The sequence below is a fragment of the Melozone crissalis genome, unplaced genomic scaffold (assembly GCF_028551555.1).
Source record: "Melozone crissalis strain CALT ecotype California unplaced genomic scaffold, PUWL_Pcris_2 ptg000017l_1, whole genome shotgun sequence".
Lineage (NCBI taxonomy): Eukaryota > Metazoa > Chordata > Aves > Passeriformes > Passerellidae > Melozone > Melozone crissalis.
The window spans coordinates 10,671,237-10,696,517 of NW_026535795.1; the positions used below are offsets into that span (position 1 = coordinate 10,671,237).

Consider the following 25,281-nt stretch of genomic DNA (forward strand, 5'->3'; position numbering starts at 1 on the left):
GGCCAGTTCCTCCGAGCTGCCCACACTCTTCTCTCACCTCCCCCAGGTACACAAAGCCTGAACCTGCTGCAAAGCCAGTGCCAAACCCCCAGGTGACCCCGTGCCAGTGTCTGTCAGAGCTCACATGAACTACACCAAGACAGTGCTGGCGCTGCAGCTGCTCCGCAGCACAGAGGCTTTGTTAAGTATCAGGCAACTCCCCCAGACACAGAGGCATTGGAACCTTCCTCTGCCAGCTGCTACCCACTGCTGACAGCTTCAGAACAAAGCATCTCCTGTCCTGCTGCAGCGTTCAGCTACCACAGCAATGGTCACAGTTATTTCTCAGCCGAAGACTGCAGGTTCATGCAAGTGTCGTTCACATCTACGGGATTAGAAATGCTCTCATGGCCTTCCTGGGTTAGTGTTGGCAAGCCTTTCCTTCCCATCCCTCCTGAGCCCTGTGGTTCTGGAAATCCAGAAAAAAATCAGAACACAAAGCATATTGCCCCTACTATCTGTGTTGAGCATACAGAGTAAACAAACAGAATCAATAGGAAAGTGAGATCAACAAAAGTCTTTTCAGTTTTAACAAATTAAGAGTCTAAATAGTACAAATAAGTTTTTTTTAAATTACTTATCCCAATATAGACCTTTGTCAGTATTTTATTGCAGTAAAATTCTATTGCCAGGGCCCCTTTATTGCAACATCAGTTTTAAAGCCTATTGAGTGAAGCCTGTTCCAGGAAAAGTTCTGCTCCAAACCTGATGGCAGTCTGCAGTGACGAGCTGACAGAGCAGAACAGGAGCCAGCCAGTGCACAGTTTGTGATGGTGAGCTGTCACTGCAAGGAGGTAACACCTTGCAAACTTCCTAAGTGCAGCATCTGTGCTTGCTTGTTGCTCCAGCCCAGGAAGTGCTGGATCCAGCTGTGTAGAAAACAGTTCTGTCCACTCTTGCAAACCTCATCTGGGGGCTGGATATGTGCATCCCCCAAGAGTGAAAACACAGGTCTGAACTGTCACCTTCCAGCTGCTCAGTGACGTACAGCAAGAGGCTCAGACACAAAGATTTGAATTCAGATCCTTTCTTTGTTCCAAGGCATCTCATGGCTTCCCAAGAATGGGGAGGCAGCACACCATACCTTCTTCCCCAGGGAGCAAGACTCAGGAGACATCAGATTGATGTGCATCCCTCCTAAAGAGCCTTGCTCCACCTGCATTATTCATCCAGCTGCAATGGAAGTAATTGGCAGGGCAAAGTACAATTTGAGATGAACAAGGCTGCCACAGTCAGGATGTCCAAAACCAAATTCTCCCTTTGAAATGCAAACTGTGATAGATCCAACCCACATCTCCTGTCCTCTGGGGTGAGACACAGACCAGACTAGGAAATCCTGCAGCACCCATGCACCTTCTCTTCCATTTCCTCCATGGGAGCTTTGAATTTCAGGAGGGGCGGATCCCCACTGGACACTGTGTAATACACCGAGGTCCCATTGGAGCTGTAGGGAGAAGTCCTGGACTCCATTAAGTGCGACTTGGCCTCGTTCTCAGCAACTCCTGCCATGCCAGTGCTGAAGTGGGTGCTGAGGAAGGGGTGCTGGAGCAGCTTGGCTGCAGCTCGCTGCCTCTTCAGCTCCGACAGCGTTTGGTGGTTGTGCTCCTTGTAGGTGCCCCAGAGCTGCGGTGCCTCGGGCAGCCCGGGGCTGCTGTAGGGCAGAACGTGCCCAGGGTTGCTATCGGGCTCAGGGTGCATGCTCCAAATGTCCCCGTTGGAAAAGGTGTACTGGTAAGGGCTGGCAGATGCCATCAGTCCATTCTGCAGAGGGATCTCAGTGTCACACTGGGTGCTTTTGTTCGCCAGCTCCGGGAGGAGGGAGGAGTTCTCCAGCACTGAGTTCTGTAACAACAAGACATGAAAGAGCATTTTCTACCATTCCTCATAGCAGGGTTCATACCTGTGACAAGCTCCTAAGTCTGCTCACACTCAGCCTTTCTACCAGGCAAACACTGAATTCCCCCACTAATGCTGTCAGCCCCAACCAGGAACTGTTTCCCAAACAGAAACCTTAACTCTGAAGGCCTCACACACATATACAAAAATAATATGCTTATCTACATAAAATGACAATAACTTAATTAAAATCAAGTCACTGCAAAGCAAGCTTACCATTCTTTTGTGCTTACCAGCTTGTGGGCTTTAGAATGAAAGGCAGACACTATTCTTTTGGAGCATCCTGATTCATTTTTATCTCAAAACTATGGATGCAGCTGTACATCCAAAACAGGCTTTCCACTTGAGTGGGACATCCCAGTTTGTACCAAATGAGAATTTGGTCTTTTGCTTACACCTGGTGGATGACGTCTACAAATTTTTCAGCCACCTTCTGTTGGAGAATTTTGCTCAGAAATGGCTTAAAAGGCAGCTGTGAGGAGCAACTTCTCACAGCCTGTTTCTGTAAACAGCTAAGTTCTCAAACCTGTCTTCAATAACATGGAGGCCTTGAGAACTTTCATAACAGGGTGAGAAAATAAATCTTGGTTTCAATAACAAACCACAGGTATTGAAAACAAAAGGAGGGATTAATGTTTTAGCTGTAGCCTATGAGGAGCTCAGATTTTGCAATATGCATGAGTTTAATTAACACCACTATAAAGTGTGTAAGTGAGATCAATAAATCGGAGCTCAATGCTGATCAACAAAGATGGGTCGTCTCCCTTCGCTTTCAACAACCTTCCACCCACTGTGACTGAAGCTGCACCACAGCCCTCCTCAGTGGCTCCCATGAAAGAGAAGAGATTCCTTACAGGGTCTGTATTCTCCTGGTCAGACCGAGTCTCCCCAATTTCTCCAATGAGAGCCGAGTTTCTTCCTTCTTCTGCTGCCCCCAGCTGCTGCCACACCATGGCCTCCTTCTCACACTCCTTCCTGTAAAGGTTTGTCCTGTCCGAGAGGCTGGCCCTCCTCACCACCTTCCTGTGGGACAGGGACAAGGCCCATCAAAGCTGTGAGCAGGACATGACATTTCCTCTTAGCCTGTAGCTCTTCTCACCTCCTCCTCCTCCTCACAGCCTCTCCCTCTGGAATGGAACGAGGATTCAGCTTCCTGGCACCCACACAAAGTGAAGGCACTGGGGTGGATAATGAAGGTGGGAGGAATTTTAAGGAGCTCTAAACTGGCACTGCAAATTTGTTTTAGAGTTCATACAGGTCACCTTATGGATCTATTCTGCAAGCAGTGGAGTAAATGTAGAAGGAAATGGCCCGTGGGCTGTTTAGGGAGCTTTGTGGTGGTTTCCCCCCAAGAATTAGCTCTGTGGTGTGCAGGACTGCTTTGGTGTCCAGAATCATCTCACAAAGACCTCTCCAAACTGTGTGTCAGCACTGCATCTTGGCTATGTGGCATACGACTGAGCAGCTCAAGTTAATCCACTTGAAGCACTGATTTCCAACACCAGTTTCACTGTTTTAACAAGGCAAATTCTCACCATTTGGTCCTGTGCTCTGGGCAGTTGTTAAACCACACCAGCACAAAGCCATTTCCCCCCAAGAATTAGCACCTCTTCCTAGAGAAAAAACCACTCTTCAAAGGAGCTCTGCTTTCATCAACCAAAGAGAGCTAGTGCCCTTCATTCAGAAAGGACAGATGGGATGTTCTCGCTGACCCCAGGGTGAGAACACCCCTGGGTGGCCAGGCCAGGGGCCCAGGTGCCCTCAGGGCAGAGCAGAACTCACCCCCGGCTGCCCGTGCTGGAGGTCCTGCGGCTCAGGGAGGATTTGTGCCTCATCTGGGACTTCATGATCACATCATGCTTGTGCTTCAGCTCCAGAAGCAGAACTTTGAATTCCTCCTCTTCGCACAGATCTATGGCACACACACAGACCAAGCCCTTTGTCAGATACTCTCATTAACACCATGTTACTAATTGTGCCTTCCTAGTTACACACCCAGGTCTTAGGGCTGCACACAACAGCAGGGAGGCTCCCAAGCACAAGGGATAACAGAGGAAACACACAGCAGGAAGACTTGGTGCTTGGGATATGCCTTCTTCCTTCTTTTTATGAGCAGGAAGAAGCATCTTCTGTAGTAAAGTAGGTGCTTAAAAACTCCAGTTAAAGAAACTTTAACTTTGATTCCAAAAGGATACCTAAAACATGATGTTAATGCTTCTGGAAAGCACCATGTGAAGACTCCAGCCACTTCTCAAACATTTCTTTCTTTAAGCTTCATAAACTCACCTATTGGCATCTCATCCAAAGATGTCCTGGCACTCAAACTAGCCCCATGGGACACGAGCAATTCAGCCATCTGCATCTAAAGAATGGAAAGAAAGACAAGTTGACAGGGGTATTTTAGGTAATTTAGGCTTTTCTCCCTAAAGCTGAAAGGTTGGAATAAGATGAGAGGCAGGTTCAGCTTGCCTCAAATAACTCTGGTATGTGTGTGATGTTAAACACTGTTCCCACCATCCACTTGCACTGGCATGCTCTGCCTGAAATTTCTCAGCAACCAGTTCTTTTTGGAGCCCTTGGGATCTCCTCTGATACTGTCCAGAGAGCCCAGCCCCAGTTCAGATTTATTCCATTTGCAGAGTACTCCACTGTTTGTCCAGGCAGGAAGAAATGCCACCCTCACACGTGACACAGCAAAATCCTTACCTGTCCCCAGAAAGCAGCAGCATGCAGAGGCTCCCAGCCATCCCAGTCCTTCACATCCAGGCTTGCCCCCTGGTCAAGAAGCACTTCAGCTGCATGCAGATAACCATTGGCTGCAGCTATATGCAGCTAGGAGATAAGGGACAGAGCATGAGCTGCCTGCAAGGACCACAAATTGATTTATACATTGAGTTTCAGGGGATTTTCTTGGATAATGTTTGAGCATAAAGCGGGACAGGCAGCACATTTCACACTGGGCAGATGGCACCAGGTCAAAGCAGGTTGTTCCTGTTATTAAAGCTCAGTATTGCCCGCATGTAATTCTGTTTGGAGAGGAAATTGCTTAACAGTTCTTAGAATAACTTCGATATATGGATGAGAAAAATAATGTATTCACATTTTAAATCAGGGGCTTTTAAGTGCTTTCCAATCTGTAGGGAAACCACCATCAGAATATGAGCCTGCAATGCAGAACATCATCCACTCTATGCCAGAAGAACATCTCCTCTTGCCCACTCAAGTGCTGTGGATGTCATTTTTTTGAATCAAATTTACAGCCTGCTTTAGTCAGGACTCTCTGTGCAATTGCACTTTCAATCACACTGTAATCATTTTCACCATTTCAAAGTCAAAAACATTTTAAACCTTGGCTACTTTAACTTAAGGGAGGATGATTTTTCAGATATTGGCTTCCAACTACAGCCACCACTTTGGAGACAATCAATAATGGTCTCTTTCAGTTCCCCAACTTCATGTCTCTGAAGATTTTCCTAATTGCAGTCTGCTGCTGCATCTCTGAGCAAAACATTGACCCATGCACTGCTCTGAAGGGATTAACTCCACTCAGAGCTCCTCCTACTTCAGTTGTGCTAAATGAGAGAATCAAAGCTTCTTTTCAAAAAAAATTCATGAGTATGCCACCACATGGGGTTAAAACTTCATCTGGAAATAAATCCTGATGCTCTCTGGCAACTCAATTATTTCTACATAAATGTTATGCCACTTTCTAGAGGCCACATGAATTAATAAGGAATCACTTGGGGGTGATACAAAAGGGGGAGCCCAGAGGTCTGCTTAAATGCATGTTTACAATCCTTGTAAAAGGGAAAAGTGTGTTAAAAATTAAGCTGCAATAAAGACTTCAATCATCCAAGCTTACCTTTGGGGGAGCCTGCCCTTCCCTTACACTTCTGGTATATGCTGAAGGTGACATTTAGATTAAGAAACTGGAATGCCCTGCTGTGGCCTGGCCCTCAAACACATGAACCAAGTGCCTGTATTTCAGTTATGTCTGGACCCCAGCATCAAATCACCATGGTTGTATGAAATTCACAGCACATTTAACCTCCTTACTGAACTTTCCCTAAGCTGGGACTGCTGTAAGATATGATTTAGGAGACACATTTGTGGGGTAAAAAGAACTGGGATAGTTCAGAATTCCCAGTCCCTGTGCAGACAAATGAGATGCCAGCTTGCTTTGTGCTGCACTCTTGTCCTGGGTGCCCACCTCTGCCAGGGCCAGGTGCCACCAGGGGGAACAAACAGTGAAACTCTGTGTGAGCCAGAGCCACACAAAGCAGAAAGGAGGCAGGAAATCCCCAGCAGCACTGGGTCCTGCTCCTGGTAAAACCAGAGGGCTCCCACATCCCCTCCACAGCACTCCAGTCAGCCCATGAGAAGCAAGAGGTTACTGGGAGGCCTTCCAGGCCCAGTTCCCTGCAGGTCAGCAGATGTGTTATATTCTGTGGGACTCCTCCTCTCAGTGACTTGCGCCTGTTGATTTTGTGCAGCTCCTGCTCCAGGGCAGGTTTCACAACCCCTGGGCTGAAGGAAAAGCACAACTGAAGCCTCTGCAGTTTCACTCACCAGCGTAGCACCTTGGGCATCAGTCCTGTTCAGGTCTTGGCCCGTGGCAAGAATGTCATGAATGTCACAGATCATGACCTGCTCTGGAGCAGCTCGCATCTCATTGATCCTTTCCTGGGTAATCCCTGTTCAAATTCCAGTTAAAACAGGACAGTTGGAAAGGTTGAGTAAAATAAGATTTAGGATCCTTGATATGATCCCACATCCTTCACCCTCATAATCTTTAGGAATCAGAATAACCAAAGTCCAGCCCCAAGAAATGATGCCAGGAGCAGCTCTCTGCTTTTCTCCAGAGGCCAATCAGAGCTGAGAAACAGGGTAATTTTTAGTACCACATTGACCCATTTCTGTATTTTACATAAACTCAGCCTCCTCACCTTGATAGGCCATGCAAGTCTCAATGACATCCAGGGTTGGCTCATCTTCACAGAGGTCATATGGCATGTTGCCATCTGCATTGACTGCCAACAGGTCTGCTCCACTGCAAGGGGAAAACTGAGTTACACCAGCAAGGACCTCAGACACCCTGCAGCAGACAGTGCCAAACTCTGGGATCAATGCTTAGGAAAAACTAACTGGGATTTGATAGTTGCCCAAATGCCACCAATGTATGCATGAGATAAAAAAGATTTGAAGCAAAGCTGTGGAGCTATAAGTGGAGAAGATTAATTCCAGAACTGGATGAAAGGCAGCACACTACACCTCCTTCCTGAGTCAGTAATACCCTGTGTTCCACATCTGCTCCATTTTTATAACCTCCAAAAATTTCCTAACCCAAGTGGGAACATCCTCCAAGGGATGCTTGACTGCATCCTCTTCTCTCCTTCATTAAACAGTCATAGAAGAGCCAAACTTTCAATGCTTATGTCCCAGATGGCAGCACCACAGGGAGAAGTCTCCTTCCCTGAGGGAGAAGCAGCAGGCACAGCTGTGCAAGGCAGCAGGTTAACACTCCCAAAGCACCAGCACTCTGGGAAAGGGAGGAGAGGGCTTCAACACAGGCACAACCACAGGTGCTCATGAAACAGCTCAAAACACACCTGGTTTCCTCCTCCTTGCTGGCAAGACTTGAGCTTTAGGGACTTGGTCAAACACCCTGTGTCACCACTGGGGATCAAATCTTGCAGGAAGTTTGGTGATCACTAATTAAAACCCAGTGAGAGAGGTCACAAAGTTCACCAAGTGTCTGAGTGACACAAGCACACTGCTGCCCTCCTACACCAGGGGCTGCTTGACTGGATCTGAAGTGCTGTTTAGGAGCTTGAGAGTGGATCCTGCTGGCTGTTCCTGTTTCTACCCCACCCAGTGACCACAGTTCCACAGACACACCAGAATACAGGCAAAAAGGGGCACATTTTGGCCCAGCCTCCAGAAGCTTCACAAAACTGAGCCAAGTCATCCAGGATTTTGTTGTCTCCTGAGCCTTCTGCTCTTCCTCCTTTGTGATGGTGTTCACAGGGGTCTGAGGATGAGGGAAGAGACGAGGCTCTGACTCCATGTTTCAGAAGGCTGATTTATTATTTTATTATATATATTATATTAAAACTATACTAAAAGAATAGAAGAAAGGGTTTCATCAGAAGGCTAGCTAAGAATAGAATAGCAAAGAATGATAACAAAGGCTTGTGGCTCCGACAGAAAGTCCGAGCCAGCTGACTGTGATTGGCCATTAATTACAAACATCCAACATGGGCCAATCACAGATGCACCTGTTGCATTCCACAGCAGCAAATAATCATTGTTTACATTTTGTTTCTGAGGCCTCTCAGCTTCTCAGGAGGAAAAATCCTAAGGAAAGGATTTTTCATAAAAGATGTCTGTGACACTCCTTCACTCCCTTCTCTCCCTTCTCCCCCAGGCAGGAAGGATCCCCATGAGCAGCCTGAAAGCAGGGAATCACCCCCACTGCTGCAACCTCCCAAGGTCCTAAACAGCCTCATTTTCCATCCACAGAAGCTGTGGGTAGAATGAGACTCACAGAAAGGACCAAGAGACACCAAAAGCCACCTACTGCTGGATGAGGATCTTCACCAGGTTGATGTGGCCACAGGTGGCTGCTGCATGCAGTGGAGTCCACAGCTCGTTGTCCTTGGCGTTGACATTGGCCCCGTGGCTGAGGAGGAGCTTCACTATGTCCTCATAGTTGTCTATGCAGCACTGGGCAGGAAGAAATGCAGAAACATTGGGGTTTTCTAAACTTTGGGAACAGGAGGGTTCACATCTGCTCAGCTGTAAAATAATAAAGGGCACCTGGATACGGAGATCTACTTTATCCTGCACTGCTTGGCAAGGAGCATCTCCAGCAGGGTTAAACACCAAATTGAGCACCAGCAGGTCAAAAAGGCAAAACACCTACACTGGACAGACCAAAGGGTCACTGGTGTTTTCCAGGGCCTATTCTGGCAGAACCAGCTGGGAATAACAGCAAACGTGCACATCTTCTATTCCACTGGGTCTTCCATATTCAAGAGCAAACACAGCAGAAATTCAATGCAACCAGTAGAACCACATACCAAGGGATGAGCTGACAAACTGACATTCCCTTTTCTCAGGGAGAATCCCACACACTGGCATGTGATGAGCAAAAGTCTTCACAGGAGCTCACGCTACCTGCCACAGTTATCTGGGGAGGCACAAATTGGATTCCCAGAATTATGGGGCACTTTGCAGGGCACTTTTCACTTCCTGAAAAAAAAGCAGTTTCCTTCCTGCATTTAGAGTATAGCCCAGCAGGCTATACCAACCTCCTTCCTTTGGTGAAGGTGGAATTTGCTCTTTGATCCACCTCTTGTTCACCTTTAGACATGAATGTGCATGTGATAAAGACATTAAAATAAGATTTTTTCTTGTGCAAGAAGGCTGTTTGTGGTCTGTGCATTGCTGCAGACCCACACAGCTCAGCACACAGTACAGGCTGCTAATGGGGCTGAATTCCAACACACAACAAACATTTCAGCAGCTGAGTGACAAGGACCTTTCAGGTATTTCTATTTTGTTCACTGTTTGTACACGGAAGTGGGGTTACAGTCATGCCTGTCACACAGCCAAGTTATCACAGAAGTGGAAGGAAGTCACATTCAGTGGAAGGAATGCTAATGTGCCCACTGAGGGGCTTCTCTGTGCTCAGGGATTCAGTTAATTCCAGTGAATACAAAGCTCCCATCAGAGCCCCCAAATGCACCTTTACAACCTCTCAGTGGGCAGGGTGGGATTCTCCAGGCTTCAGAGCCTGGTTGGGAAAGCAAGGAGGCTGTCAGTGTCTCTCTGAGTGCAGGGTAACATCTCTCAGGAGAGGTGATGGTGGTGGCACCTTTTGTTCTTCCAGGAGCCAGTTTGCATTTTTGAACAAACATTCATGCAGCTTTGAAGAGAGCAAGCAACTGGCACAATAATCCAAAATCCCAAGTCAATGGAGGCATTCAGAGCAGGGAGCTCTGGCCAGAAAGCCCTGAGTGCTGGTGTGACAACCACACCACTGTTGTTACAGCAGTGGGGGCGGCAGCTGCCAGGCACGGCCAGTCCCACGTGCCTGAGAAAGAATAGAAAAACCCTTATGGAAACAGCACAGGGGCTCCAAGGAAGGCCACAGACCTACTCACCACTATAGCAAGTCTGTATTTCACTGGTGACCAACTGCTCCCATCTCTTACTGACTTTAGAAGTCCCTACAGCAAGCAGCAGCGGGTTCTTCAAGCACCTTGTGCATCATTTATTTAAATCACTTTCAAAAACTCATGGATTGCCACGGTCATTAAATTTCAGTTTATCTTTTATGAGAATTTAGAGCCCAGTCCTACCTACAAAAATTAAAGAGTGGGGGAAATGCTGTTCACATGTGAAGTCCAGCCCTGACCCTGAGCTCTTATTACTGAATAAAGTCTGGGATAGCAAGAAAATTATTTGATCTCAGTTTGCTCCCCAAGAAACCGGATTGCCAGCACAACATGGTGAGGTTTCACTGCTTTAACAGAGGGGGGAAAAAGAAATCTAAGAGGTGTCCCAGTTAGACCTGGCCAGGCTGGCTGAGTGGGCATCAGGGAGGAGTGAGCTCACCTGATGCAGCGCAGTTAATCCATCCTCATTGCACAGGTCGGGGCTGATGTTGCTCTTCAGCAGGTAACACACTGCAAGGCAAGCACAGAGGAGAGTCAGAGCAGCCACCCTGCCACATCTCGTGCTCTCAGCCAGCCCTGGACAGGTTCAAGGCAATGCATTTCACACCATCAGTGTGAAATCATCAGTGCTGGCTTGTCACCGCAGTGAGAGCAGAGCCTTCCTGGCTTTATCCAGCAGAGAGCACCAGCACACAATTTTCCCCCAACCTCCTTCCAAAGGAGACTTTGCACAGTTACAATTTTCCTTCAGTTGTGCTGGAACAGTCTCCATTTTTTGTGTGCTTCACAATGCCTGAGTGCAACAACCTCTGCACTCTGTGGCCTAAAGAGGATTTTGGGGTCCCAAGTTACAACCATGGAAGAGATTCCTCCCACCATGAGAGGGATGAGGCTTTGCCTCAAGAAGTAATCCATGCATTCAGGGCCCTGCCACATTGAATACACCAGGGCTGCTTTGGACACTTCACTTGAGCTGCTGGGTGTTTGGAGAAAACTTCCCAGAGGCTTTCATTATTAATCACTGCTTTGGGGGGAAAGGGTAACATTTATTCCATTCAAATGTAAATTTCTGAAATACATGAAAAGTCATTAGCCCCTAGGTGAAAAACTTGCAGAGGGCAACAGCAACAAGCTTGGCAGAGGGCATAAATTAATAGCAACACCAGAAACTCTTCAAATTCAACACTGCTGACAGATCTTGATGATCCATGCCCATTTTCTGTTGTTGCCTTGCTCATTCCCTGTTTTTTCCCCAGAGATGTCACTACCTAATGCTTTTCCTACCTCAAATGTCACTGACAGCACAAGCACAAGCCAGAGGTTCATAATCACCTCCCCAGGGCCAGAGCAGCAGCAGATATTCACATCACATCTGATTTGATGGCAGGCGTGCAGGCACTGAGTGCAACCAGAGCTGCACAGCCAGGATCACTGACAGAGCTAAAAGGGCAATAACTTCCCTCAGAGCTGGCAATCAAAAATACTGCAAGGCTGCTCACTCCAGAGCATCCTGCAGCCTCTGATCCCTGCTGTCAGAGGGAGCTCTTCCCCCAGCACATCCACAGGGAGAACCATCTGCAGCGCTGTCCCTGGGGACACAGCACTTCTGGCACGCAAAACACAACATGGAAAACACACCCACCATGACATCAGGGATGATTTATGAGGCTTTGTTTAAAAGATCTGGAAAAGGCACTTACAAGAAAGGCAAATGGAAAGCAAAGTGAAATTCTGATTGGAAGCCGCTGCTCTGACGTTATCGCAAAGGAAGGCAAAACCAGACAGAAGTGAAATAAAACACTTCACATCACAGAGTTGTTTCACCCAACTCAAAATGAATGCTTGGATTTACTTTTGCTGGAAATAATTTCAAGGCATTGACACCTGCTTGGTGAAACTGATACAAAAAATCAGAATACAGCAAAGACAAAACTCACCCAGCACCACAGTGAACCCAAAGCCTTTTTATTTTTTCCCAGCTCAAAGGCCAGTGCAGGAAGCCCACGCCCACACTGCACTCACAGCCCCAACACTTGCATGCTGAACAGTAATAGGAGCACTGAACCTCAGCCAGTATATCCAATTTAATGACTCTGCTTCTACTGTTTCTGGCCAGCCCTGAGCTCCTGCTCTCCTAATCCAAGCTGAGTGATAGACAAGTCATCCACCAGTGAGTCTGCTTGTCTCTTATTTACCTTGGATGCTCTGCCATTACGGTTTTAATTCAATCTCAGTCAGTTAAGTGCCATTGTGTACTAATGACACACAGCTCCATAATCATGTTTTGCCTGATTATGGAGATTTGGACAAGTAGATGCTGGCAAATTAACCTTGTAAGTGCTGTCTCTCCATGGGAAGAAGCAGCAGCATAAATCCCAGCTTGTTACAGGGTTTGTGTCAAAGGCACTGTGATCATGGCTTGACAGAGCTTGTAAGAGGCCCTGAAGGGTTAAGATTCAGAGAAGTTTTAATCTTACCCTAAAGAAGCTTTGAATTTTTCCCTAACCCCTGCAGCAGCCCTCGTGCTCCCAGTGCACCTCCCCGTGGCTCCCTTGTGCCCTCAGGACAGGCTCACCTTATTGCCCAGAACCTCCCAATACACTGAGGAGTGGCAGCCACAGGACACCAGAAAAGGGCTTAGAAAAGTCAGATAATGCAGCCAGGCATGGATGTGGTACCGCTGAGTCCAGGCAAATGAGGCACGAAGAAGAGATCAGACTGCTTTCTGTCCAGTCCTAAACTGAAGATTGCATTTCAGGGCTTAGGAAACGCATTTCAGGGCTCAGGGCAGCACAGGGTCAGGGGGCAACAAACCCTATTCCTGCCCAGCAGTCCAGGTTCAGAGCAGAACTCAGCCCCATTCCTGCCCAAGTTCAGAGCAGAACTCAGCCCCACTCCTGCCCAAGTTCCCAGAAGAACTCAGCCCCACTCCTGCCCAAGCTCCCAGCAGAACACAGCCCCATTCCTGCCCAAGTTCCCAGCAGAACACAGCCCCACTCCTGCCCAAGCTCCCAGCAGAACACAGCCCCATTCCTGCCCAAGTTCCCAGCAGAACACAGCCCCACTCCTGCCCAAGCTCCCAGCAGAACACAGCCCCATTCCTGCCCAAGTTCCCAGCAGAACACAGCCCCACTCCTGCCCAAGCTCCCAGCAGAACACAGCCCCATTCCTGCCCAGCATCAGGGCATGGGGTGGCAAAGAGCAGCTCCATCACCCCCTCTCCCTCTGTGAGCTGCAGAGGCACATGGAGAGAGGATTTGGACACCTTCTCCATGCCCACCACCCAGGAACAGCCCTTCCCAAACAGCCAGGAAAAATAAGTCCTCCTTTCTGATAAACTTCAGGAGAAAATGTGCATTTGTGGGTTATCCAGTGCCCAAAGAACAGGAAAGGGGGGCTCATCTGTGCTGCTGTGCAGTGCTGGGAGCTGGGCCCTCACCTGTGGCACTGATCTGCTCTGCTGCTTCACACACAGCATCAGTCACAGCGACCTGAGCGTGCAAAATGCTTCTCTCTCCAAACCCTGCTGGTGTCCCACACCTTCCACCCCACCTCCAGGCATGACTGATGCTGTCCAGGTAGGAAGCAAACCCTCACTCCCAAGGACACAGATTAATCACCCAGCCCCAGCTGATCACCTTCTGTCAGCTCAAGCCTCAGCCTGCTCTGGTGGAAGGACAATCCCCCATGCTCATGGAACAGCGCAGAAATGAGCCCTCTGAGAGCCCCTGAGCCCCACAGAAGGGGCTCTTTGGGGTCACATCAGTGCGTTGAGCAGCATCAGGCTGCACACTAACACCTGATTAACTTCTTAGAGAGCTCAGGGCCAAAACTGCTGAGCCCTGTCAGAGCTGCACGTGGGTGGAGGCAGGTGGGGAGCAGGGGCTGGGTGCCTGGAGATTCTTCATTACACATCCAGCACAAGTTGTGGGAAGCAGTTCCAAAAGCATGGCAAATGAAGGAACGAAAATGATGGCAATAAGAGCTGGGTGAACAAATTGTTGTGAATAATTCATTGCAAATTGTATTAACTGAGCGATCACTCAAATGTATTTTCCATTATTCTCCTTGCTCTGCCTATAATTGAAACTCTCACACAGCAAGATGGTGTACATTAATCTTCAATTTCTATTTTATCATTCACATCTGCGCTGTGTTAAATGGAAAAAGCTCCCACAACAGCTGTAAAAATACAGCCTCGGTTTTAAGCCTCCCTCCATCAGGGAGGAGGGAGGCTCAAACACTGTCCTGGGGCAGCCTTAGAAAGATTCTCCTCCCCAAACACAGCAAACCACTTCTCAGGAGCTCCTTCTACTCCCACAGCCTCAATTATTCTCCCCAAAAACTAAAAAGCAAGGGAAAGGCAAAAACAACACTGCAAAGGAAAACTCAACACAGGTCAATCGACTCTCCAGCCTGAAGAGACGTTGCAGTGCTGTCATTTTTTTATTGGTGTTACTTCCCACTGAGTTTACTCTAGAAACAGCTTTTCCAGAAAAGTTCTTAAACCAGATGAAGGGAAAAAAAGCCTCTGTTAGTGCAGTTTCCCCTAAGTCAATAAGCTACACCATAAAATCCTGGATCCTGTTACACTCCCATCTATACCAAGCACTTGCATACCTCAAGCATTAATAACCCATAAGAGAAAAAGCCAGCTGGAACTGATATGGATATCATGGAGGGATTAAAAAAAAAATCCAACAGACACCTTCCTGATAGGAGGTCCTGATTCCTCCCAAAAATATATAATGGCAAACTGCCTCTCCTGGCAAGCAGGCTTACCTGTGTGCTCCAAGTTTACATACACACACAGGCCATTACTTTGCAAAAATCCAGGTTTGTCTCAATCTATTTTACTCAACAATTTCTATTTGAAATCATCCAAACTCTTCAAGTTCACCTTTTGGTGAACCAGGCACTTTTAAGCCACCTTTAAAAGGTGGGGTGTCTGTAACAGTACAATAATTTCTGTATGTTCACATGACTTCACTGCATAAAAAACCCATTTTTACACATTGCTCCAAGTCTCTTTCACCCAAATGCAGCTTTGTTCAAAGACCCAGTGTAGCAGAAGCAGCTCCTTGCAGCATTATTTGTAGTGACATTCACACAGGGGTGTTGGCAAATGTCTGCAAAGACTGATCCCAGCCTGCCAGGCATGGGGCTGTGGAGGAGCTCAGCTACTTCAAAGCTGCATGTTTACTGCTGTGGTTGTGCAGGGATATTTATTACACAGGAGAAACAATGCCAGGAAAACAGCACTGAGGCTGTGAGTGCTCTGCCAGCTCCCTAGCCCAGCATACAATGACACTCACATTTTACAGCATGTCTGAACTCTGAGCAATAACAGGATGAACTCACTCAGCCTTATCCTCCACTCCCTGCAATGTACAACTGATAGCCCATGCTGGCCCATTGATAAACTCCACAGCTCCCTAAAGCTTTCTGAAAGACAGAAAAACCCCTCAGAAAGCAAAATGCCACACACAGCTTCAAACACAGAGTACACCTAAAAATAAATATGGCTCAGTTTGCCTGCTGAGCCAGCGACTGAGACATCCCATCCTGATTGATCACCGAGCTTTCTCAGGAAGGTTCAAAGCCTGTTAAACACTTCCCACCCAGCTGATAGCCAGGCACACACATAATATACCCACAAAACCTGGCAAGTCTGGAGAGAGGCCAGCAGAGCCCCATCTGCTTGGTGCCACGCTCAAGGCAGGCGCTCTGCACGCAGCCACGCTCGGCCCAGGGGCTGCTCCTCTCAAGGAAAATCTATTCCTGACTTTGATGGTTTCTGAGTTAAGAGGGCCCAGCCCTCCTCAGCCCCCAGGAGCCTGTTTTTCACAGCAGGCTCCTCCTATACGGTTGGGGACCTGGTTTATACAGGTTTTATTCTGACAGCAAGTCAACAAGTCGTACATTTATTTAATGCACAGAGTCCAATACTTTCTCCCCCTGTTTGTGCATATTTCAGTCCATTTTTGCTTTATGCTTTCAACCCTTACCCATCACTGCAGCACCACAGCACCAAGAGCAATGCTACAAAGGGACAACCTCCTACAGCAGCTTCTCAGATGGATGGGGACAGCCTGGCTCCCCCACCCTTCTGCATCTCACATTTTTCTTGTTCTGCATGCAGGACTTCAAGCTCTGATAATCCACTTAGTGCTAGTGATGATAAAGCATCTTTCCTCAATGGCTGCCATCCACCTGGGATTACTGGGATAAGGAAATGTGCAAGTTACCCATCTGCAGCCACAGTGCTCAAAGGGTGTAGCAGAAGCAAAGCCAAATTTATTTCAGTTGGGAAAATAAAAATTAGAGGATGCTGCCCTCTGACACAGCTTTCTAAGGATGTAGTGTCATGTTCAAAAGTATCCTGATCCTCTTTTCATGTCAGGCTAACAGTGAAATTGGTCCACACTGGAAATGTTAAATACATAAAGCAAAATTAAAGTCAAAGGTTACTTCCCTGGCTTCCCATTTGTCATCTGGTATTGGAAGAATAAATAAATCATTTTGGGATGGTTTTTAAACAGATGATGGGATTTGAAAGGGATGAGTGTTTTATATAACCTTTGGGCTCAGCTGCCTTCAGCAGGATTGCTGTGGGCAGGGAGCCAGGAAAGCAGATTCCCCAATATCACCGTGACAGAAACACCTGGGCTGCAGCACAGCCTCCTCTCTCTTTAGAGCCATTTCAGAGCAGTTATTTGAACAGTCCTGATTTAAAGAGTACTAAAAAATATATTAGCTCAGACTTTGGGAGGCATGGACCAAGCAACCCAAGGCCAAGTTTCCCAAGGATGACTCAGGAGCTTGGTACCAGCAGAGCAGTGCTGGATTTTAGGGTGTCAGAGCTCATAAAGGGAATGGTCCTGCTGTGGTGGAACAACACGAGTCAGTGGCCTGAGCAGGGAACAACAGCACAAAGAGAGGGATGATGGACAGCCACATCCTCCAGCAGCAGCTCCAGGGGCATCTTCATCCCCCATCTCCTCAGTTCACACCTGAAATTTTGGGTTTGGTAGGCCCAAGCAGGTGAGCAACACATCTCATTTTAATTTGAGCTTCAGGCAGAGTGAGACAAAGGGCACCTACAGAGCCAGAAACTCAACCAGCACCTCCTGTTCTCCTCCTCCTCTGGCTGTTTCCAGCCTTCTCCCTACAAAAAGCACTTCTTGGAAGTCATTACAACACAAGCAAATCCATTCACACAACACAAAATCAACACTACATGTGCTGCCTTTTATCTGAGCAGCACAGAGGATCTCACTTGTACACAAGTTCAGAAACAACTTTTGATGTGTTGGACCAAGATCCATCTACTGAGACACGGAGCACTCAGCACCTGTCTGTACTAATCTTATTAGAAATTAAGTCTGTCAGGGTACTAAAAAGGAAATGCATCATAAAAATTAATTTGCTTTAATAGAAATTACAGCCTGAGAAGTGTTTAGATAAAAGGGAGCAGCGGTGTCAGGAGGGAAACTTCTGCAGCTGTCTGTGAAGAGCCTCCCCAGCCCCATGAACACAATAACCCAACAGGTGATCAGAGGAGCAGGATTGCAAAGGCCCCCTCCAACCTCCAGACTGCCAGGATTTGCAAGAGGATACTCTGATGTGCTCTGTGGAGCAGGAAATAGCTCCTATTGCCACTTGAAAGCGCTCTTAGGTTCCAGAGCCAACAGCCTCTGCCCCCAGCTCGTGTTTCAGGCATCCCCTGGCCTCAGCTAAGCAGCTGAATGCTGACCTGAACCACAGGAACGTTTTTAAGAGTTTCAATTATAAAACAGGAAACTTTCTACTCAGAGTAGCGGAAGAGAGGTTGTGCTGGAGGGTGGGGAAATGCAGATCTGCTTCTCAAGCTGAGTTCATGCTGAACAATTCCCTGCAGGGACAGCCTGCTGACCACATCCCAGAGCTCCTGGCACCCTGGGCTCTCCTCCGCTGCCCAGGACTCTTGTTCTGTGTTTCTCTGTTTCTCTCACCACACTCTGATCTGCAGAGAGCCCTGCTCTGCTCTCTCCATCTGCTCTGGCAGTTTCAGTACCTGCTCCACTCTCTGACCTCAATCAACCCTGCTTATTGGGGTTTTTTCCATCCCCACCTCCAAAGCTGTCTCTTTTTGGTTTAGGATGAATACAGTGGGGATGGAGATGTTTCAGAGCTACAGACCCACATCACACCCTCACGTCTGCTCCCATGCATGGCTGCACTCCTGCCCCAGGCTGTGCTGTGAATGCCTGCAAGGGCCTGGTGTGCCAGTGCGAAAAATGAGTATTTTACGACTGGCTTTTCACAAATATTAAAATGAATATCATATGTGTTGTGTTAGAAAGTTATGCTGTTTAAATTTTTTTTAAGTAGCATGTTAAATATAGTTTAGGTTATAACAAAATGTTAAAATAGAAACTATGTATGTGGGATATTTTTTTTAAGAAAGGAATGAAGTAATTGCATTGAGACAGCAGTCACAGGACATCTGAATCTTTCAGAGAAAGAGAATTTATTGCCCCATTATCAGGAGAAACGAACTTCTTCCTGCCTCGCTCACCCCTGAAGACACAGTCAGGATTCAGAGGAAGAAGCTGACACTGACCAGACAGAATCCTGTGTTTGAATGGAATTTATGCTTCATGTATGAGGTGTATGAATATGCAACAGGCTGTTGCTTTTAAGGGTTAATCCTCTGTTAACGTGGGTCCTTTTTTGAGCTTATGTTGCCCAGAAAAAGGTACCTGGACTGTCCATAACGCTTTGTTTCTATTGTCTCATATTGTCCTAATCCAAATTGCCCAAATGATTACTCTAATTATATTACTATTTTTATAACCATTTTATCATCATTAAACTTTTTAAAATTTTAAAAACAAGTGATTGGCTTTTTTCACACCAGGACACGTGCCCAGCTCTGTGTGACAGTGCCACAGCAGGAGCTGCTGCCAGCCCAGATGTGTCTCACACCATTACCCACCTGGGAGACCACAAGGGACATGCCAGCAGTCAAAGAGTAATCTGCTAAAACCTCAGCTCCTTGGCTCTGTTTCTAACTGGAAATGCCATGCTGCTGTGCACTGTGGGAAGGGAAATATCTATAAAAGCAGAAAATCACCTCCCCACATCCCTTTTTCTAATATCAGATAAAGACAGAATATGGTTTCGTTTTCAAAACCAAACATTACAGAAAAAACTTGCATGCAAGTTAAGCAGCAACCTGAAGTTTACCAGAGAAGCACTGGCAATCCTTAGCAATGCTTTTGCAACCTGCAATTATTCTGCAGGAAATTTTACACATTTCAGAGATTTAAATTTCAACAGCACTTTCCATCCAGAGATCTCCCAAAGTGCAGCTTCTGTTAGTGGAGTGAGCTCCAGGCTGTCTCTTGATTTTTTGCATTCAGTTTTTGCCTCGTTTCATAGCTGTGACATCTCAGCCCAAGTCAGACCAAGGCTCTGGGACCTTTCCTTGCCAAGGTGACAGTGACAGTCCATGGCGCAGCTGTGACACTGCCCTTGAGCCCATGTCCCAGCTCTGCCCCTTAAGCACAAAAAACTCTGCTCTCCCCCATCCTTCCTGTTGTTCAAAACTGGACAAAGCAGCTGAAACCTCCGTGCTAACAGCTATTTCTTATCCCTACTCTCACATGCCCATGCCCAAGTTTGCAATTTGTACGTGCTGATCAAATCTCACTGTTCCCCCAGACTTTCCAACCAGTTCTCTCTGAACCTTCACTTCAGCACCTGTCACACAGACAAATCACACAGCCCACAATTTATTCTTTGTGTTAACAAAGCAGGGCTTTCAAATTTGCTCTCCAGGTCAAATACCTCCAATCCCAAAGCAATCCCAAAGTCCAGTGTCCCTTGGTGACCAACAAACTCTGGTCAGAGAAGCCAACTTTATCTGTAACATCATCACCAGAGTAATTCAGCACTGCAGGGAACCCAGCTCATACATGTGAGAGTGGAATCAACAGTTAGCACCTGAACTTGGCAGAAATGCAGGTTTTTCACAGCTGCAGTGGTGCTTGCAATAAATGAGGCAGAGACAGCAAAAAAAAGCCTTCAAATTTGGTCAAAACAAGCAGGCACACAGCCTGGCCTGGTCTATAACCTGATTGTGACTGCTGTGCACACCTTGTTTTAATAATTATCTCATCTGTTCCATCACACAAAGTTGAAAACTCTCTCAAACAACTTCTGCCACAAGCTCCAGGTTATTTCTGCTTGCCACCACTTGGAGAAGATGAGTATTCCCAGGCAGGGAGATGCAGCTCTGTGACTGCTGGGAGGCCCACGGGAGGCAGCTCCAGACCTTGACAGGTCATTCAGACCTCAGAAAGGCACAAAAAAGCCCAACAGGCTGTGTTCACCCACCCCTGCCCTGTGCACAGACACCAAAGGGAGCCTCATGTGAACCCAGGACAGCTTTTGCTGCCAGCTCTCCTCTGCTGAGCTTGCAGCACTTTGATGCAGAGAAGAAAGGAACTGAGCATGGGGCTGGCAGCACTTTGCTTTTTCACCTCCCTTTCAAAAGCCATCTCCACCAGCTCCCATCTTTCATCTGCATAATGCAGCCTGAACTCAGCAAACCCCCTCAGATCCGTGGTGGGCAGAGAGAGAAAAGCTCTCCATTTCCTGGCAGGGCAACAAGGATGCTCCCTGGAGCAAGGAGAGGTTTGGGGTCCAAACCTAAACCTGGAGCTCTGAGCTCAGGACCAGCCTTTGGGGCAGCCTGAGAGCCTTTTACTCAACATAAAGAGGAAAAGAACTGAAAGTTTCCTCCAGAAAATGCTTTGCCTTAGTGCTTCAGGCCAGGTCACTGATGTGAGATGAGCACTTCAGTCTCTATGCATACTCTGATTTATTTATTTTTAATTCATTGCTTTGTGTTTACACGCTGAGCTTATTATAATTATATGTATTATGCATTATCTGAATCTATTGTTGTAATATATATTAACAAAACACATAGCTCAAACCACGAAATTAAAAAATACGTCATTCCTGCAGCTCCCACACAGGTTTAAAGCACCCCACTCATCAGAGCAGTATCTCTGAGCACTGAAGCCACAGCTCCTTGATGCTGGGAACACGGAGTTACAGGCAACAGCAGGGAGCAGAGACAGCACAATATACCCCACTTAGAATCATAGCATTGCTAAGGTTGGAAAAGACTTTTAAGATCATCAAGTCCAACCATCTGTTGACTTCTCTCACTTCATCCCTGTGAGAGGACTCTTATCCAGGGATAAAAGACAAATCTCCACGTCAGAATTGCAAGTGGAATGCCTCCCCCAGCCTCTGCAGCAAGAGGCAGCTCAGAGGAGTTCCAGTTTTCCTTTCTGCACCAGCGGAGAACAGCTTCAGTTTGCAAAAGTGTATCACATTTCCCAATAAAATGGCAGTTTGCAAAATAATTAACAGCCATTAAAATTCCCCATTAAGTTTTGCCACTAGCAACAGCAGGAGCATTCTCCTCCCAGCAGCAGTGAAAACTCTGCTTATTTCTGTAGTAAAGCCAGTGCTGTTAATGAGCCATTTCATCCCACCCTGTTTGCTTCTGAAAGCTCCCTCACCAGCAGATCCCTCTTATCAGGGAGGTTTTCATTACATATTTAACACTACAAGATCCTGAGTGCCAGGGACCACCTTTGAGCTGTCACAGAGCAGGAATGGTGACATCCATCTTCTGGGCATGAATGGCAGAGTGCTCTGAGCTCACTGCTCCCCTTACACTGAGGAGTAAAGGGGGAGTAAAAGAGCCTCCTTACTCTTCTGCCGTGCTGCTTGAGGAGAACAGACTAATTGATCAAATTAACTAAAATAACCCAAATTTTTGAACATTAAGGCAAGAGGAAATCCAGGCTCCAGCTTTGCACCATCCCCCATCAATTCTGCAATTTAATATTTTGACTTGAACATTTACAGGAACAACAAAATGCTTTAGTAGCTCAACCCACCTGGGTAAGTTCATTAAAGTAATTAATGCTGAAGTGGCTGCTTACAGCTCTGCTGACAGCACTAATTACAGGCTGCAGAGGTGGATCCCAGTGACAGCACAGGACCTGGCATGGGGATGGGCAGATGTGCAGCCCTGTGCCATCCCTGGGCTGCACCCATGTTCCTCCTGCTCCTAACCCCAAAATTCAGCATCCCCAGCACTGAGTGTAACTGAGCAACTCCTGCAGCTTCTGCTGTTTTCCTGCAGACCAGCACCCAGCAGGAGAGACCTGGAGCATCCTCCTAAACACCTTTATGGGAGCAAGCCCTTCATGAACAGGAGTAGGGCTGGCTAGCCAAGGGGACAGGGCCCTTGCAGAGCAGAGCAATCCAAGCAATCCCAATGTTCTGGTTCCTGGAGACACCATGGACCATTTAGCCTCCTGTGAAATGAAGTGGGAGGGTGTAACAGACATTTTTTATGAAAAATCCTTTCCTTAGGATTTTTCCTCCTGAGAAGCTGAGAGGCCTCAGAAACAAAATGTAAACAATGGTTATCTGCTGCTGTGGAATGCAACAGGTGCATCTGTGATTGGCCCATGTTGGTTGTTTCTAATTAATGGCCAATCACAGTCAGCTGGCTCGGACTTTCTGTCGGAGCCACAAACCTTTGTTATCATTCTTTCCTATTCTATTCTTAGCCAGCCTTCTGATGAAATCCTTTCTTCCATTCTTTTAGTATAGTTTTAATGTAATATATATAGTAAAATAATAAATCAAGCCTTCTGAAACATGGAGTCAGATCCTCGTCTCTTCCCTCATCCTCAGACCCCTGTGAACACAGTGACAGGAAGGCTGTACTCTCCCTCACTAAACCAGGGGTAGAACATTCCTCACACAAGAAGGCATGGGCAGAGACCTCCACATGCTCAGTGTGCCTTGTTTTGGGAGATGCAGGAGATCTGATCCTCATTGCTAGATCTGTGAGCAAGCACAAGATCCCTCCCCAGCTGTTTTGTGTTCACCTTTGTCTGGGAAAAACACAGGCTTGAAGAAAATTATTATTTTTCCAGTCGGTTGTTTGTAAGAAATGCTTCTGATATGTTTCCCACATTTCACAGGCTGAGGCAATCCCACTCCAAGCCTCCATCAGCACCCAATTAGTGCTACAACAGAGGAATCCTGTTTCCTTCTGTTCATCTGATCACACAGAATCATTCCCAGGGAAAGGAGCCCACCCCACCAGGAGCATCCAACGAGGCTGGATCTCACACAGGCAGCTGCAACCAGTACAGTTGTGTAATGGAAACCTGACCTACAAACCCTGAACCAAATTGTGCCTGTCCCCCTTTGAGAAGGGAGCAGGTGAAGGCTGCACTCATCTGCCCTGGCTGCTGCCACCTCCCACAGCTGTGATCCCAGCTTGGCTCCACATCCCAACAGGAGTGCTGCCTCTCCTCCATCCAGCACAGCTGGCAGGGAGAGGACTGGGGAATTCAGGACATCCCTCTGGCTGTCCTGGATTGCCCAAACCCCTGCCCAGGGGGCTCAGAGACCCTGGCACAGAGCCCAAGACACCTGTGCCTTTGATTATGACCCATGGAAAAAATTACCAACCTTATATGAGGATCTGCAAGCCACAAAAGTTTAAGTAGAAAAATAATTAGTTTGTCATGGGGTGGAAAAATAGATTTTGGGAGTTTTTAGAATGGGGGTTCAGGGGGCAAGATGGAGGAATCTGGGCATGTCCAGCCTTTCTCCTTCTTCGCCTCCATCTTCTGCTGTGATGGTGGCACTTTTGGGTTGGTTTAGAGTAGAAGCTCACTGTCTAACATAGGTGATAGGTATTGGGAAGTTATGGTAAATAATGTACACGTAGTTTTTAGTATGAAAGATAACACTGCCCCAAGAATGGGCAGAGTGCCTCTGTCTGACCTGCTGAATGGACCTCAGCAGGCCAGAGAAAGAATTTTATAGATAAGATACAATAAACAAGCTTGAGAATGAGAACTGAAGAGCTCTGACTCCTTCTTTGACAGCCAGGCTGGGAAAAGAGACTTTCTAACACATCACTCTGAGCAGCAGAAGCCCTGAGAGAGGACCAGCAGCAAAAAGTGAGTTAAAAATGGGCCCTGGTTGCATAAATTGCATCACCTGTGCCACCGACAACTCAGGGATGGACGTGGTTTGGTGGCCAAGCTCTCCACACACAAACCCACCCCTGGGCTGAAGGACACACAGAGGAGCAGCTGGTGAGCCCTGGAGCAAGGGACATTGCCCAGCACACACACCCCTCATGGAGCCCACAGCCTGCTGGGGACACAGCACCTGTGTGGTGATCAAGGTGACAACCAGGTGACACAGAGAGATTTTGGGACAGACAGCATTAACCTCTTAGCTGCTGGACCCTTGCTCACCAGAGCAACCCCGGCTCCTCAGGAGGGCTCTTGCTCTTCACAGACCCAATTCCAGATTGGCTTGAGGTGCTTTGTGCCTGTGATGCAGCATCAAAGGCATTAAGAAGAAGAATATATTGCACCAGAGAGTCTAACAAATAACACAGCCATAAAAGCAGAGATGAAAGCTCAGCACATGCAGGCAAATCACAGCAGCTGGAAACTGCAGAGTCACCCTGGGAAGGGGACAAGAGACAAAGCCATCTCCTCCTCCACCCCTGCACCAGCCAGGTCAGGTGGGAATATGGACAGCCCAGAGCCCCAGAGCAGCTCTACAAGGTGCACAAACCTTCCTTGGGTTTCTGTTCTGCAGTAAAATTCCAAAAAGCATTAAAAGGACTGTGGAAGGAGCAGGAGCCTCAAAAGGAGGCCCTTACACTGTCAGCAGTTTTGAGATGCTTTGCAACCATCTGATCCCTCCTTCCCCATGCAGCACATTTAACATTTAAATCAAGGAGTTTCTTCAGAGAGTGGGCTAGATTTGAATGACAAGGTTTCTCAGCTCCCTGGCTGGAAATCTCCTCTTTTCCTACAGTCTTGCTGAAAATAAGGAGAAATTTGCCCATTCCCAGCAGTGGTGGGCAGGGCCCAGGCTGTGCTAACCCACCGACCAGTCCTGCTTGGCCACACTCCTGGGCCAGCCCCATGTGTCCAGGGACACAGAGTCTCAGGTTTTGGTTGATAATTGCTGCCCTGAGATGTGCAGGATGTCTCTGCTTTGGCCCACACAACTGAACAATGAGCCTGGACTCTTCACT

General features: G+C 47.4%; 1 protein-coding gene across 1 annotated transcript in view; it reads right to left on the minus strand.

Annotated features, from left to right (window-relative positions):
- Positions 1–1,147: 1,147 nt before the first annotated feature.
- Positions 1,148–25,281, minus strand: part of PPP1R16B (protein phosphatase 1 regulatory subunit 16B) — a 60,240-nt gene continuing 36,106 nt past the window's right edge. The window contains exons 3-11 of the mRNA XM_054274461.1: positions 10,558–10,628; positions 8,516–8,661; positions 6,882–6,985; positions 6,505–6,629; positions 4,642–4,767; positions 4,222–4,297; positions 3,718–3,847; positions 2,790–2,958; positions 1,148–1,881 (exon numbers count right to left, since the gene is read on the minus strand). Of these exons, the coding sequence (XP_054130436.1) occupies positions 1,366–1,881; positions 2,790–2,958; positions 3,718–3,847; positions 4,222–4,297; positions 4,642–4,767; positions 6,505–6,629; positions 6,882–6,985; positions 8,516–8,661; positions 10,558–10,628 (1,463 nt within the window). The 3' untranslated portion in view covers positions 1,148–1,365. The remainder of the gene's footprint in view (positions 1,882–2,789; positions 2,959–3,717; positions 3,848–4,221; positions 4,298–4,641; positions 4,768–6,504; positions 6,630–6,881; positions 6,986–8,515; positions 8,662–10,557; positions 10,629–25,281) is intronic.